Source organism: Neoarius graeffei, chromosome 14 (genome assembly GCF_027579695.1).
Source record: "Neoarius graeffei isolate fNeoGra1 chromosome 14, fNeoGra1.pri, whole genome shotgun sequence".
Lineage (NCBI taxonomy): Eukaryota > Metazoa > Chordata > Actinopteri > Siluriformes > Ariidae > Neoarius > Neoarius graeffei.
The window spans coordinates 40988404-41004703 of NC_083582.1; the positions used below are offsets into that span (position 1 = coordinate 40988404).

Consider the following 16300-nt stretch of genomic DNA (forward strand, 5'->3'; position numbering starts at 1 on the left):
ATTTCACTCGAGTGTTACTTTTTAGGCAAATATCAGCCAGGAAGCTCGCTAATCAGCACAACTGTTCATGTATTAGGGTGCTGATCATGCAACGTGAAAGCAGAGAAGTGTGCATTATGAGGGTGGCATAGAAGAGAAAAAAAGTGTTTGTGATTTCTGTATGTATGAACAATGCCAGAAGCTGGAGTGATGGTAGAAGGCATGAGGCTCAGCTGGTCTTGGGACTCCTTTACCTGCTTCACTGCATCCTCATAGCATGGGGGCTGTTTAATGGCAGATGCAGTAGAGTCTGAGCTACAGAACGTAGTGGCGGAGGTGGCGCACTTTTGGCCAATGTGCCTGGGAGAGTGTAATATTGCCATCTATATGAGGAGATAGGGGGAAACGTTATACCTCAGATGTGGAAGAGGGACCAGATAAAGGCTGAAGTTTTCACAGATCACGCTCATGTGTAGCAGGCATTATATGTGTTTGGCCATGAGAAGGGGCAAAAGGATCAACTGTTCATTTCTTTCCTCACTATCTGTCCTGGAATCATCTGTCAACATTGAATAATAGCAGGTAGCTTTGATTTGTCGTAGCATCTTGTGTGAGTTTGGCATGTGATCTGACCACATGATCAGATTCATGCACATTTGAGAAACTTGTGACTAGTAATGTTTATTCAGTTCAGTGAATAATGAATGGGCTGATGAAAATATGACTATTGTATTCATTGTTGATGATTTTAGAAGGCATTACAGATAATCGATTTGTGTGTAACCATGTAATACATGTAGGATCACTGTGGGAGGAATGGTTTTGTGGCCACAGATAGAAGGAAAATGAGAAGAACAGTCAGTTTGTGTGTGAAGGCTTTTCCAGATAGAGTTTGTGCATGAATACAGTTAAGAAAGTGGGGTGATGTGGACTAATCTCATCTCCTTACAAACCTTTTGCTGCATGTTTGGACTTTTGGTCTTAGAAGACCCTCTGTGGTTTAGGTTATTCTCACTGCTTGGGTACACTGGCTGCATATTTCTCTGGTCAGGCGAATAGTTGCAGGTCACAGACTGAGCAACATTCTTCTGCTGGAGCTGTGATAAGGAGCAATATTTTGTTAGATTTGTTTCAGAACATTATAAGTTCTACCAGTTATATTCCATGTTCCTTGATGAAAAGGACTGAAGCCCCATCAGAAAGCCACTATAGCCCTTTTGTATGAGTCTGTGTACCTGCATGGGATGTGGTCTGGCTCCATTGTGAGGGCAGCTGTCCCTACCCAGGGGAGGTGTGAGCAGAAATGGATGACTAGGAGAGGAGGGCATGCTGTGGGGCTGTGGGCTGCTTGAGTTCTTGGTCACTGGTGAGTCTTGAGGAGAGCACTGAGGGCTTAGATAGGGTGGGATACCGGAAGGACTTCTAGAGGAGGGAATGTCAAGACTCCGAAGTCCACCACCTAGGCTGCAATGTCCCATTGACTCCATGCAGCTGTTTGGGGGCCCATTCTTTTGCTGCTTGGAAGCCATTGGACAGCTGGAGGTCACATGTTCCTGTTTGATGGACACGCTAAAGAAGTGTTGCATCTGGTTCGGGGGCTGCAAGTGCACTTGCTCCTGCAGACCGTGACTGTGCTTCCGTTTATGCAATTGCATCCGCAGCTCCTCCACCTGCCGTTGCTCCTGGTGTAATTTCCAAGTCAGCTCCTCAATCACCTTCTGTTTCTCCACCAACATCTTGTCCTTCTCAGTGTCCAAACCTGGTTCACTGTGCAGGCAGTTCCCCAAGTTCTGGTTATCCTCTGCGCTCAGATGAGCCGGTGACGGCTGCAGGCCAAACTGCGGAGAGGACATGGTGACATCGCTAAAACTGTCAGGAAGAGAACCATTGACCGACAACTCGGAGGAGGCAGGAGAGATGGGTGGGGTGGATGTAGTACTGCAGAATGGGTAGTACCCCCCTACATGGGACATAGTACCAGAAGAACTTGGCGATTGGTAGGAGGAGAGCGAGCCAGTGGGGGTCACCGGGAAGGTCACAGTCGTGATGTCGCCAGAGCTGGATGGAGAAGGAGTGCTAGAATCTTTATAGGGCCTCAGCCTTTCTATGAGGGAAGTCTTTGTGCCGGACACTGGAAGACCTCGTATTCTCAGCTGTTGCCGAAGCTCAGACACCTGTTGTCAGGAAAAACAGGAAAACTGTGCTTAATACAAGTGAAGATCCAAGTTCTTCACCTCTCTTGCTACATCTATAAAGATTACACCTGTATAACTTTACTAAATGAAGATACTCTATGTAGATGTGCAAAAAAACTTGTGCAAGATGTCTCCAGATAAGTGCATTTAGTACCTTTAGGTCATCAAGGTTAGCAGGCAGAGGTCCTGGCCTGACTGGAGTCATGTTGGATGCGCTGCAGTATGTGGTCTTTACAGGAGATGAGGAGCTGCTGCTTTCTGTACTGGTGGCAGTGCTGGAACTGCACAGCGTTTGCTGTTCACTGGTCTGCCTGAAGGATATTCACAGTCAGCTCAGACAAAAGTTTCATACATATTAGGACTGCATTTGGAATCTCCTGACCAAATCTGAAATATATAGAGTGCATCTATATAAGACTCACTTGGTTGACAGATGCTGGTTTATGGGCTGGTAGCTAAAGCTCTGGCTTTGTGGACACTGGGACTGGTGCGAATGATTCTGCTGCTGGTGCTTCTGCTGGCTGAGAATCTGTAGTTGCAGGAAGAGCTGCTGCTGCTGCAGTAGCCGGGCGTAGGCCGAGTCCATTGGAGGAGGAGACTTTTCTGCTTTCTGGTCTGGCGGAATGTACTGGTGGTACTTCAGCTTTTTCACCTTCGGCTTAACATCTTTGGGCTTCTTATGACGATTCTTGTCTGATGTTTTTGACTATTTCATGGTCACCGAGGGCAAATAAAAAATGGTGAGGCATTTTATCGTTTGAATTTATCATTGGATTACTTAGTGGTAGATGCACAGAAATGGCAAATCAGATAATGTCTATATTACGTGATTGTACATGTCTTTGCATTCTCTTGGATGTAGGCCATAATGCACGTACTTGACAATAAATTGTTTCCAGACATCTTTATTGCTAATATTTGCACTCAATATTTAGAGAAAATGCTTGTCCTACCTTTATTATTGCAGGGACTGGAATGGGTGGAGTTGTCTGGCTGTTTGTCACAGCTGGACCTTCTTCTTGGTTTTGAATAGGTGATTCTCTGGTTTGTGACCCCTTAACAATCAAGTTTGACAACTTAGCAAGAGAACTGACAGAATCTAATTCAAATACATCTTGAGGAATATTTGGGTCTGTTGAGTCATACCAGGAAAAATGTAAAGGTCATTACATTGCTTCCAGGTTGTAGGGGCATGTCAGCAGTACAAGCCTAATACCTTTTATACACTGATGATAAATTACGCAGGACACTGCAATTTAATTTGTTGCCACAGAGGGCAGACTTCTCAAGGCTATTTCTGACACTTCAGTAAAACCTAAGGGACTTGCTGTATTTTGTGGAATCCTGTTGATTTGCAGTCTTCTAATAACCTAATAGTTTAATCAGTGTAGCTTGAGTAGTGTCCATTATAGTATGTTGATAACTTATCACCTGTGTCGGGCCTGTGGTCAGGGAGGGGGATGGAATGCCACCGCTGGTCTTGCTCTCTGCCAAAGGCCCAGCTGAACTCTGGGATTCATCACTCAGGGGCTGTTCAGGAGACAGGCTCTCGCTGCTGCTGTCCTCCTCAAATGCATAAGAGTCCTCCTGCTTTGGAAACTTCCCATGATTCACTAAAAACATAACAAATGGGCAAAGCTGTACCAAAACACTGCAACTCCTAGGAACTGAGAGAAAACTATGGATTCAAACCCACAAATTAAAGAAGGGAAACTAACTGATTTAATTCTTAGACTGAAGGTTCTGACTTATAGAAAACAAGCAGACTGATTAACGTCTGTACTAAGAGGTAAGATGACTCTGAAGTATGTGTAAATATTTGGAAAACTGTCTTTTTGTATTGTGCATACTACTCTTGTACATGTGTAGGCAGGGGCTGAACTGAATGCATGCTTGGACCCAAAATCCTACTGTGCCTTGTGTTTGTGCTGCAGACTCCATTCTGACCATTGCTGAATGGTGGTGTTTGTTTTTTCACTTGCGCCTAGTCAAGACACTTGGCTCAGCGGTGCCATGATGTACGGGTAGAAGGAGCAGGCTGACTGGAGCACTTTATTCTAAAGGGGGACCTTGATAGTACTGAGCAGCTCTGTCCTATCAGCAAAGGTCAGCGCAGGGGCTACGAGAGGGACGGTGTGTAGTGCCGGTGCGTGTTGAGATGGGAAACGGTGTGCGCGCGCGCGTTGACGCTTGTGTGACTTGTTCAGTATCTAAGCATGTGACCTGCCAAGAGTGTGGGCCCTGGTTTCAATCATGACAGACACTCTGCCTGCAGTGTGCTGGGCACAAACCATATGTACCCTCGTCCAAGCCTAACTGCTGTTCAGCAACAGCCAAGGAAAGTGTGAGTGTTTTTTTTTTTTTTTTTTTCCCTTCCACCTGTTGGTGTTGGACTGGACTGGACTGGACACTGTAACTAGAGACAGCCGACCTCTACCTGTCCACTTTTACCAACTGGGTTCATCCCATACTGACCCATTTGATAAAAATATACAAGGGGATAAATGTACTGAATATTGTTCAAAGAGTAGACAAATTCCATTTTGTGTGTGTATGTCTATATATACTGAAGACTTTTCAGATTACAAAGAGCTTGCAATTACCCTTCAGGGAACATTGTAAAATCTCAGAGCTCCTTTGCTTATTTAAAAGCCTGCAGGTCTAATAATCAAATCCAGAGAGTAGGTCATAGGATCATGGGACCCCCATAGGAATGGGGGTCTCAACACTGTGGACAGCTGCAGAGCGGTACAGTCCCCCCTCAGCCACCTTTGTAGGTGGCTCGGTGGAGCCACATAAATCATGACAAGTCAAAACAGAGCAGTGAGAGGCCAAATTCATTTGATCTCAAGAGAAAAGGGTGGGTCCAAATACAGCTGCTGTTTGTCTCAATAAAACATGCTCGTCTTCCCGCAGAGGTAATGTAAACTGAAATCCTCTGCCTTATGGTTGGCTTATGCAATACATTTGCAGACAAGTCCAAGGAGAAAACAGAATGTTTACTTTCGAGTATGTCTAAAAACACTGGCTTTAGCAGAATCTGAAGGGACAAAGTGTGGTTATGCATCATAGTAAACACAACATTGAGTTAACACTCGTGCGCTAGAGCCAATGGCCTCCTAAATCAAGCTGTGTTTGGTGAGGAAAAGTTTAGAAGGATTGTTGGGAATCTTGCTAAATATCACTTGGTGGGAGTGTGGTGGGGTTTTTTTTTTTGGGGGGGGGGGGGGGGGGGGGGTGTTATGAGTTATTGTCAGACCATGAAAATGGCTTGAAAATATCTCCTCCACATTTGCTTTGGATTTGATATAGAAATTGTGAATTGTAAGCAGGGGTTAGTGTATAATATCCGCCAGCATCAACATAATACTTTCAGGTACCTTTTAACGCAGCCTCTTTAACAGTCGAATCAACAGGTATGATGTTCTTCTCAACCAGTTCCAGTGGACCTGGTCTCAGGGCAATTTTCTCGTTAAGGTCATCAGCAAGTCGGGCACGCTTGAGTTTACTCTGACAGTCTTGTGTAGGGCCCTCGCTGGCAGAGTCTGTGTAGTAAGACACCAATCATAAGCAGGACTAATTCAGATCCCAAACAGTCCACTTACATGCATATGCCATGCAGAAATGGTAGGGTTTCGAGCGTAAACATTTGTGTCAGATCACAGAATCCAGGGACGCATGTCTGCCCGGGGGCATTTTGAGTTATTGACAGATTCAGAAAGTACAGTTTCTAAGCTTTCCAATGATGCCTTCCATGTGGAGATCTGACAATATTTGAAGAACGTGTGGCCTTTTGAAAGTGCATACTTCTTAAAACAGAAAAGGGAGAAAATCACCCTCAAAGTTTTCCATCTCGGCTACTCTGGGTGCAGGGCGGGCACATAATGGTGCCCATTTGCATGACATTAAGGAAAGCCCTACCCCCTACCAGCAAGCACGATGCTACTTTCATGTAAACAAAGGTCACCACGTCTAGCTTGCTCATTCCATAGTGAAATTACATGCCTGTATGCAGCTTAAGTAGCCATGTGCTCAGCTCGTATCATACAGCTGATTGGCGGAAAAAAAAAAGACTTAAATCATCATGTGAATGGCCCATATGGTAATTTAGCCACACACCCCAGCAGGCTACAGTCCTGACAAAAACGAGACAATTTGCAACAAAAAATGTATGCTTTTCCAACAAAACAATCTATTATCTGAAATACTGATTGCATTCTTCAAGATCTCAACTTGCACATTATGGAAAAAAACAAAAATCACAAATTTAGAAAAAAAAAGCTTCTTTTGCGATTATCTTGGATTCGTTTCGCCAGCCATGTGTCCCTGGATTTGGTGAGGCGTCTCATTTTATTGTCTGACTATCCAAGTTGGGCCTCACCCGTGATGCTTATCACTCAATGTGGATCAAGGAGCCAACTATGCATCTACTGGAAATGGCTATGTTGTACGAATTACTGCCTATACAAACCATTTTAATATTGGGGTTGTTTTTATTTATTTATTTATTTATTTATTTTAATTTCATATGATAATGTGGTAAGCACAGAAGGTCTTACCTTTTAGAATGTGCCTGTTGACCAGCTCTGACTTCTCTGGTCTACTTCGGATTTTATGCTTTAAATAATCTCCAGTCTGCAAAATATTTAACACACAGTGCCTGAAGGACAGCAGAATTGGTTTTTAACTAAATTTCTTTTTCATTTTATTTGTCCAGGGTACTAGACAATTTCTTTTATTATCTGTATTTATTTTCCAAATAACACATAAGTTCCTCCTGGCAGATATGGCACGTGCCAAGGAGTCATGTTTACTTTTGCCTCAAAAAGATAGTGGCATTTAGCTCTGACCTTGGAGCGTTCAAGGCTTTTCCTCTGTTCATGGAATGCAGCTGGACTCTTCAGGGCTGGAAACATAAATGAGAAAGAACTAAATAAATGGGAAAGACCTAACTGTATCTATCAGAGACATTGTCTGTGTGCTCGTTGTCAATGCATCCTACAAGCTTCCTCTGCTCCGTCTACCCAGTCCTGGGCCAACTGCACTGTCCTCAGTTACAATGCTAATATAATACAAGGGCTAGTCTGATCACTTCTATTAAACACACAGAAGTTCTTTAACCTCATATTTAGGTTGTTGACAACTTTTTCTTGTAGATGTTAATTATACATGTTTAAATCAACTGTTGCATTCTTGCCAAGATCCTCAGGCAAAGCAGTATGTCGTCAGAATGATTTCCTATCACATATAGATGAAGGTGCATCATGGGTATACTCCCAATGTAAACATATTGTTTCCCACCCATGTTATCTAATGGATGTGATAACTGCAATGTGGTAAAAGTGTCCAAACCTATTCCTGGAGTCCTGCCTTATTAAGTAACACTAATGATGCTGATTAGATTAGAAATATTAGATTTCTGCTAAGCCTTGGTCAAGACATTATCCAGTCTCATCGTCGTCTTTGGCTTATAAAGAAGGAAGCTGTGTATTGATCTTTTGAAACAGCAGTTATAGAAAGTGGATTTAAACTGTCTGCAGTGTGACGGGTTTAGATTTATTTAGACCAGTAAAGTACACCCAAGGAATCTGTAAAAAAAAAAAAAAATTTCTATAATAATGTGAAATCTGGTAGAGCAACCAGTGCTCAGTCATCTAATACACTGTGTTCTAAATTGTGTTAGTTTTGCACTGGAGCTGTCAGTCATACTCATCATAAACTGCCTCCCGCTACCAGTAGCTTACAGTAAAATACAGTTTCAAAGCCGCAATGTTGCCCTTTAATTGAAACTTAAACGGTTAAATACATGACCAGAACGTACAATTACTTTGTCTTGTAAGCTCAGGTTTGGAATGGCATTCTTCTGTCAATCTAATGGGAAAAGAAGAAATATGAGGGCTTTAAATTAGACTGCGGAAGTTTAACTGAACGTAAAGTCATATTTCTGGACAGTTAGTCAAGATAGGGTAAAATAAGACTCATGCAAAGGCCTCAAGCTCCTCCCGGCCACACGCCAAACAGCCTTGAGAGGCCTGACTGCTGCTTTCAAGTGCCTAATAAACACCAGATGTTCCTTGGGAGATGTATATATGGGGCACACACACACACTGACCATCATCTTTCCAGACACCAGAAGAACAGCTGAAATATTCCATCTATAAAAGAATGTAACAGATTTACTTATTTCAGCCTCACATGCTGTCTTTAAAACATAAGGTGCGCTTTGGCAGGTTGGAATGTGTGCGGAAAACTGTAAGATGGTGAGATTTTGAAGAGGAACCAACCTGGAAGAACACTAGCATTCTGCAGTGAGATCTTTAGTGAAGCTGTAATATGCTACAGAAGACTATCCAGTAGTTCCAGTCTGTATAGCTCTTATTCATTGTAATAATGTGTACATTTCACCTGGTAAACCTTTGTGGATGGCAGCTGTGGCAAACGTCCAGCGTCATTCACTTCTGGCATGTAATCAATTGATAAACAGCCGCTGAAAATTCTTTTTAAAGGGCTGCAGGCTGGCCAATCATGATTTTGGGGGCATTTATCTTTGGCAGTCTCCCAGAGATTGATAGGACTGGGCAGGCCTCTGGATTCCTTTCCTGTGTGCACTTACACTAGTTATCTCAGCGCTGGAGCCTTTCTGCCTGCTATACGATGTCCAGTTCAAGAGCAAAATACACTGTGAGCAAGCTGAGACCCAGAGCAGCACTGATCGGAGGTGTGTTTGTAGGTTAGAAGAGTGTGACGCTGAGCATAACTATAGAAAGGGGATATGATCTAGTTCACTGGTGAGACATGCATTTTCTTTCATTCCTTTGGGAGTCTTATGTCTGTGAAGATTCTCAATCATCCAGGTCATAGTAAACTGTGGGTGGTAGAAATGGGCAACTGGACTTGCTTGAAAATTCTTGAAAACGTTTCACCTCTCGTCCAAAAGGCTTCCTCAGTTCTGTCTGACTAATAGGAAGTATCAGATATTTATCTTCTCCTGGATCAGAATCAGAATTCTGATGACCAGCTCATCTAAGGTGTCATTGAGGCATCATGTTGGTGTGGGTCACCAAGAATTTTCAAGCAAGTCCAGTTGCCCATTTCTACCACCCACAGTTTGGGAGTCTTACTTCATCATTTGACTGTCAATATTCTCACATGAATTATATCTGAACACAAAATACTCTGTCGAACTCGTGGTGGGTTTGATTTTCGAACCCAATGAGTGAAGGACATCTGGGGCCTACTGATGCTTTGCTGTGACATGTAAAAGACAAGTCTTGGAAAGCATTGGTGGTAAAACAGAGGTGACTGTAGTGTTGGTGGTGCACTTGGCTTGCTCCTGGCCCCAGAGCACTTCTTGAGTAAAGAGCATTCCACTGAAGTCAGCCTGTACCGCAGAATGTGCATGAAGGAATATGATTTAAAGCACTGTGATGTTTATCTCGTGCACAGGCCATTCCTTTTTCATTCTTCTGTGGAAGACCTATGCCAAACATTGCTGTACTTCCTCTGAAAAGCCTGATGCTTCTGGCCAGGTGCACTCTAACATCTGATCTGTATGATTCTCCACGTTTTTTGCCATAACCTCCGCCTCTTGTAATCAATCAGCCGGTTCGTTTCAGACTGACACATTTCAGAAACGCCGCTTGGTAGAGTGGAGCAGGCAGAGAGGGGGGTTGGCTAGTGATGAGTGTGAAAAAGAGGGGTGTTACTCACGAGGCATGATGCCCTGGTCTGCTAACTGCTCTCGCGTCCTCCTCTGCTGGAGCCTCAACTGCAGGACTGTGAGTAGAGGAAGGGAGGGAAAGAGGAGAGTAGAAACAGAGAGAGAGAGTGACCATGAAGCAAAACTAGTGAATGAACTATAAATCTGCATCTGGCCAGGGAACACATCATCCCCTGCAGGCATGCAGAGACAGCGGAGTGTCTTTCCTCTGTCCTACCCAAAGAACAGAACTGCACACACACACACAAACCAGCAATGGGCTAAATGAGCAACTCTTGCATTTATGACCCTCCTCTTCGCTGGCCTTCACGCCCACGAAGACCACACACTGTAGGGAGAGTTGTTTAAAAGCCAGGAGCTATGTTTATCGTAGACCTACATCCTGTTTTACGAAATATTTGTGGGTCTGTTGCTTTCTTTGTTTTGGGTGGCGTGTCTCATATCAGGATAGCGGACTGTCAGTGTGTCAACTGTGGGTCACTACATGAGAAGTCGTTAAGAGATTGTCTATTGACAAATATTAGTAGAGCTGTAAAATCGAATGGATTAAATGTTAGGAAACTTTTCGATGGTGATTGCGGAAGACATGCAGAAATCACGTACTCTTGTGCTTTCGAGCAAAAACAGTTTCTGTGCAGCACATCTGCTTCTCTTCTGAACACATTTTGGGCAAGATGAAGCGGAGAACCACTGCCAAGCACAGAACAGTGGACTGTTAATAGGCAAATAGGTGGACAGTGCAGGGGAGCCTGGCTGACTTTTGGCACCAGGAAGGAACCTCTCTCACCCAAAGCAGCACTGGCAGTTCTCAAAAATCCCATCATGGACTTTACCTGGAAGCAGGTTTGGAGAGTTGCTTGCTTATTTATTTATTTTTGACTGACTGACTTGCTTACAGGCTTGTTTTAGACTGGAAAAAAATGAAGTTGTTTGAAGAAATCTGGCCCACGTGCAAGTATTTATGCTCCAACATACAACACGTTTCTCTTTCTCAGGTACGAATAAATCAAGACAGCATTGCAGTGAGAGTAACAGGTGAATTATTATTTAAAAAAAAAAAAGGCAAAGCGAGAAAAAATGGCTTTGAGTATGGGTCTGAGATTGTTTCCTGGCAGCATCAGCACTATTTGGCGATGTTTGCAGTTGGGGGAGGGGGGGGCTTGATGGAGAATGCCAAACCCCTTGATTGCCCTAAATAATTACCCTCTATAAGAACCATCACAGCTTCACAGATACTCTGGATCGAATAACCTTAGCAATAAGAACCATATGAGCTGACTTAATGGCCTAAAATAGCTGCACTGGTTGTCTTTGGGGCATATATCTGAAATTTAAAAAAGAAAAGAAAAAACGGCTGATTCCTACCCGAGCAGTTTTGCATTTGTGCCTGTTGTCGAATCATGCCCCGAGAACTTTCACTGGTATGTTACTTTGAATAATCCCTTACATGTTGTGGTACAACAAGAAATCCATTTTTCCATTGCAGGAACATCGTGAACTTCATCAGAATGAGAACAAACAAATCCTGAGGCCTTTGAAGTGAACTGGTCGTTCTGTGAATAGCAATAAGGCAGTAATCTTGACGTGATGCAGATGGCTCAGAGATATTTGTATCCATATGATCAGCATGCTTCTGTGGTGGATGACTTATCCCAGCCATATAGTTCATGACACCAGCAACTGCACGTTTGGCTATGGGCAGGCCCAGCTGTTCGTTCGGCTTTCGCGTGTAAGCAGGATAACCATTGTTTAGTGTACCACTGGCATCTCTCTGCTCTCTGTATACCAACTCAAGAACGTTTCTTTACAGAACAGTCAAGGTCAAATCAAGACCCGACCTCAAAGGAGATGATGAAAGTAATGTAGTAGCTCGCAATAATCATGTTATTTATGCAAGTTGGGGGAAAGGATCGTTGTAGGAGGACGACATGATAAACTCGCTTTGACTCACCAGAAGGCTCACAGACTTATTAAGCTGTCAGTAATTTGAGAATACCACACACAAAGCCAAGTACACAATAAGCAGACGCAGTTGAATACAGTCTAACTCAGTGAAGTCTTCTTTTTGCAGTCTAGTGTACTGTATGTCTTCTCTACTACCCCCAAACGCCAAGTTTTTCCTAATCCAAGTGAGCGAAGTTATTAGCATTGGTAGCACTTGTTTACTAGGCCCAGCTGGCTTGGAGCTAAAACTGAACCGTACTGGGGATTATCTAGGGTCTAACTGATAAGTTACCGTAGCTCTCAAATCAAATGACCATTCCATTAGTTAGCGGATGCAAGAATATAAATATTAATAATTATAATAGCGCCTTGGAATTTTGGAAGTTCTTGGAAGGAAAATCAAAGTGAAAGCAAAGATGTCAGGATGATAAAGGAAGGCATGTTTATTTTCTGTTGATATGGACAACTGAACATCTTGTGTACCTCCAAACTAGTCTGCTTTGTGGCTGTAGGCATCACATGACTGCGACTGGATAGTTCTCAGCTGTGCAGGGCACCAATTCTGCGCTCCACACCTTTAAACGTCTGAGCTTTTGGTACAGCATGTCCACAGTTATGTAATTACATAATTCCGCCCATCCCTTACAGCCGCTAATGAAGTTCCTCAAAGATCTGAACACATCCACATGGGACACACTGGTAGATCTCTATCTACCCTGCGTTCTCTCACGCACACACACACAAAAGGGAAAATAGTGGCAGCCAATGTGCATTATGAAGCAAAACCTATATCTCTGTGTAAACAGTCCAACATCTGTGGAGCATTATTATGGCACTAATATGTACTGGTCAAAATAAGCGACTTTTTTCTTTTCTTTTTTTTCCCCTACCATGCCACTTTGTGGACCTGAGACATTACATCTACCCTTCCTCTGGACTCGGGTCATTTCCTTTGTGTCACTGCAATACGCAACAGGAGGGAAACGCTCAATTTTGTCTGCAATTTTGGCAGAGCCATTAAAAAAATGTAAGGAAGAATATATTTTAAAAAAAATCAGACTGAAATCAAAAAGTCTTTGAAAGCAAAGTGCAATTGACCTTTCAGCTGCTCGTCAGCAAGTCGTTTCTGTGGCATGTTTAAATATTTGTCACAGACAAATCTTTGCTTGTGTCATAACATTTATGTCAGAGAGGTGGCAGTATTGTTCACAACAGATGAATTTCTAGACAAGATTCCAGTATTCATCTGAGAGAAGTGCCCTGAGCCGACTCGTATACAAACATGAGCACAGAAGTGAGGTTTCTCGGTTCCTGAGAAGGATGGCAAGGCAGAGAAAGACGAGCGAATAATGATAGAAAACAGCCGGACAAGCTTTGAACGGTTAGGGGGAGTTTAAAGCATCACTTCAGCTAGCTCTTAAAATTGGTAAGCTCATGTCAAACTACCATCTTTGTCATTTGATAACCTTTGACCTCTGTCTCACGTCAGTTCAAGCTACTGGAAGCAAACTGTCAACTATAACCACACATGTCCTGTACACTAAAAATGCTACTACAACAAGTTCAAACATCATAAAAGCACATTATGAGTGCGGTTTCATTTTATAGAGTGATATCATCATTATCACAGAATCATGGTTCTTTCTTTACAATTTCATTCTCGCACATGATCAATATAAATATTTCATGTGATTTTAAGTCATTAAATGGAATAAACAATATCCTGTATTTTTGGACTGTTTTTTTTTTTTTTTCCCCCTCAATTCCAAACAAAGTAGATGATAAAGGTTCAGTGTGAAATATCTTACCTGATCTAAATTTGCTGCGAATCAGTACGGAGTGTTCAGAGCCCAGCAGGGTCATTCTGGTCACAGTAAGATTCCAGTGTCAGCGCATTAACAGAGCAATTTGCTAACTTCGGTCCAGTTGGGGAGAGTGTCATCAACAGGATGGCCCCGTAGAAGTGAGCAAAGAAACGTCAAACTTGTGCACATGTAAATGCTAAGCACGCAGTGTGTCCGACAGCCTGCTCTACTCTTCAGAGTGGCTACGGTTCCATGGAGCAGTGGGGGCTCCACTCCATGAGAGAGAAACTAATAGGACTGTGCCGCTGGGAGGGTCTTAAACCAGAGGAGAGTGTGCTGAGCCCTCCTCCAGCTCACTAGTGAGTTCTTCCTCAGCACGGGACAGGGCTGCCCCTACTGTTCAGCAGCATGTGAGCCCACCACACACACATCAAAACACATGCACCCACAGGGATCGGCAGGTGTCAATGCTGAGAATGAAGATGTTCTACTTCCTCGACAAAACATTCTCCTTCATATTCTCATCTGCTCTTAAATGCACGAGGTGCACGCCATCCTACCATCTGGGATACATTTTTATATTTAAAGTGTGGCTGTAGTATTTCGTGCTTCTCGTGTTCCTCAGGAGAGCAACACCAAGACACAAATATAGCCTGGTGTACGGTGCTTAAATTGAGGATGTGTATTTTATCTTATCTAAGGAGAAGAACTCTCCACTTAGTATTCTGACCGCCTTTCCTCCAGCTCCCACAATCCACAACAAATGTCAGGGTGGTTAGTTTGATCTCCTTCGGTAGTAGGAACATTTTAACTGTCCTTATAGACCTGTAGCTTTACTCCAAGCAATGTATAACAAAGTGAGGGGAGAATATAACAAGGTAAAGACTATCTCATCTCATCTCATTATCTCTAGCCGCTTTATCCTGTCCTACAGGGTCGCAGGCAAGCTGGAGCCTATCCCAGCTGACTACGGGCGAAAGGCGGGGTACACCCTGGACAAGTCGCCAGGTCATCACAGGGCTGACACATAGACACAGACAACCATTCACACTCACATTCACACCTACGCTCAATTTAGAGTCACCAGTTAACCTAACCTGCATGTCTTTGGACTGTGGGGGAAACCGGAGCACCCGGAGGAAACCCACGCGGACACGGGGAGAACATGCAAACTCCGCACAGAAAGGCCCTCGCCGGCCACGGGGCTCGAATCCGGACCTTCTTGCTGTGAGGCGACAGTGCTAACCACTACACCACCGTGCCGCCCCGGTAAAGACTATTATTATTATTATTATCTCATTATCTCTAGCTGCTTTATCCTGTTCTACAGGGTCACAGGCAAGCTGGAGCCTATCCCAGCTGACTAAGGGCGAAAGGCGGGGTACACCCTGGACAAGTCGCCAGGTCATCACAGGGCTGACACATAGACACAGACAACCATTCACACTCACATTCACACCTACGGTCAATTTAGAGTCACCAGTTAACCTAACCTGCATGTCTTTGGACTGTGGGGGAAACCGGAGCACCCGGAGGAAACCCACGCGGACACGGGGAGAACATGCAAACTCCGCACAGAAAGGCCCTCGCCGGCCACGGGGCTCGAATCCGGACCTTCTTGCTGTGAGGCGACAGTGCTAACCACTACACCACCGTGCCGCCCCGGTAAAGACTATTATTATTATTATCTCATTATCTCTAGCTGCTTTATCCTGTTCTACAGGGTCACAGGCAAGCTGGAGCCTATCCCAGCTGACTAAGGGCGAAAGGCGGGGTACACCCTGGACAAGTCGCCAGGTCATCACAGGGCTGACACATAGACACAGACAACCATTCACACTCACATTCACACCTACGGTCAATTTAGAGTCACCAGTTAACCTAACCTGCATGTCTTTGGACTGTGGGGGAAACCGGAGCACCCGGAGGAAACCCACACGGACACGGGGAGAACATGCAAACTCCGTACAGAAAGGCCCTCGCCGGCCACGGGGCTCGAACCCAGAACCTTCTTGCTGTGAAGCGACAGCGCTAACCACTACACCACCGTGCCACCATTATTATTATTTTTTTTTTTTTGCAATTCTGAGAGAGTGCTGAAAACTGTGTAAACTCTTGCAAACCAATGCATCCGTCCCTTTTCTAACTGTTTACGACTTTACAGGTTTCCTCATAAAGGATGTGAATGTAGGAGAAATACCATAGTGATGTCATTTCTGAGCTCCGCTCACATGTCCGTGTTCCTCACATCTTTTGTTCAAAGCTTTGTTGTTTTTTTTTTCCCAAACTCAGCGCTGGCTCGTTGTTTTAAAGCACTTTAGATTTTAAATGAATCCAAGGGCTTAAACTCGCTAATGGCACCCAAACAATCTGTCCACTCCCTCCGCCACGCGTAACGCTCCACAGTCCAATATACAAGCGCAGTCAAATATTTACATTAGTACATCTTGAGTTGTAAGCAGCCTGATTTTTGGAGAAAAGAGCGCCTGGCCGCACACAGTTCCCCTTGACTGGAGCTTGGAAGGCTTAATTAGCAGGTGAAAGTGCTTAAAGGGAGGTTGTGGCAGCGGCCGAGCCTGAGCATCCTTGTGAAATTCCTCAGAGGGTCACTGAGTCCTGTCCTAATCCCTCCCTTTAATTGGGCCTCGCGCCTCTTG

The 16300-nt window shown here is 44.0% G+C and overlaps 1 protein-coding gene across 11 annotated transcripts in view; it reads right to left on the minus strand.

The window, feature by feature from the left end:
- myocd (myocardin) overlaps positions 1-16300 on the minus strand; it is a 54847-nt gene that overhangs the window by 7914 nt on the left and 30633 nt on the right. For 5 of the 11 annotated variants that reach the window (XM_060939656.1, XM_060939653.1, XM_060939662.1 and 2 more), the window contains exons 2-12: positions 9885-9950; positions 7025-7080; positions 6734-6809; positions 5555-5719; positions 3606-3787; positions 3128-3229; positions 2597-2880; positions 2329-2485; positions 1215-2153; positions 933-1076; positions 234-362 (exon numbers count right to left, since the gene is read on the minus strand). In XM_060939656.1, coding sequence (XP_060795639.1) covers positions 234-362; positions 933-1076; positions 1215-2153; positions 2329-2485; positions 2597-2880; positions 3128-3229; positions 3606-3787; positions 5555-5719; positions 6734-6809; positions 7025-7080; positions 9885-9950 — 2300 coding nt within the window. Of the gene's footprint in view, positions 1-233; positions 363-932; positions 1077-1214; positions 2154-2328; positions 2486-2596; positions 2881-3127; positions 3230-3605; positions 3788-5554; positions 5720-6733; positions 6810-7024; positions 7081-9884; positions 9951-13646; positions 13915-16300 lie in introns of those variants that run through there. The other 6 variants (XM_060939658.1, XM_060939660.1, XM_060939659.1 and 3 more) reach the window with 2 other exon arrangements.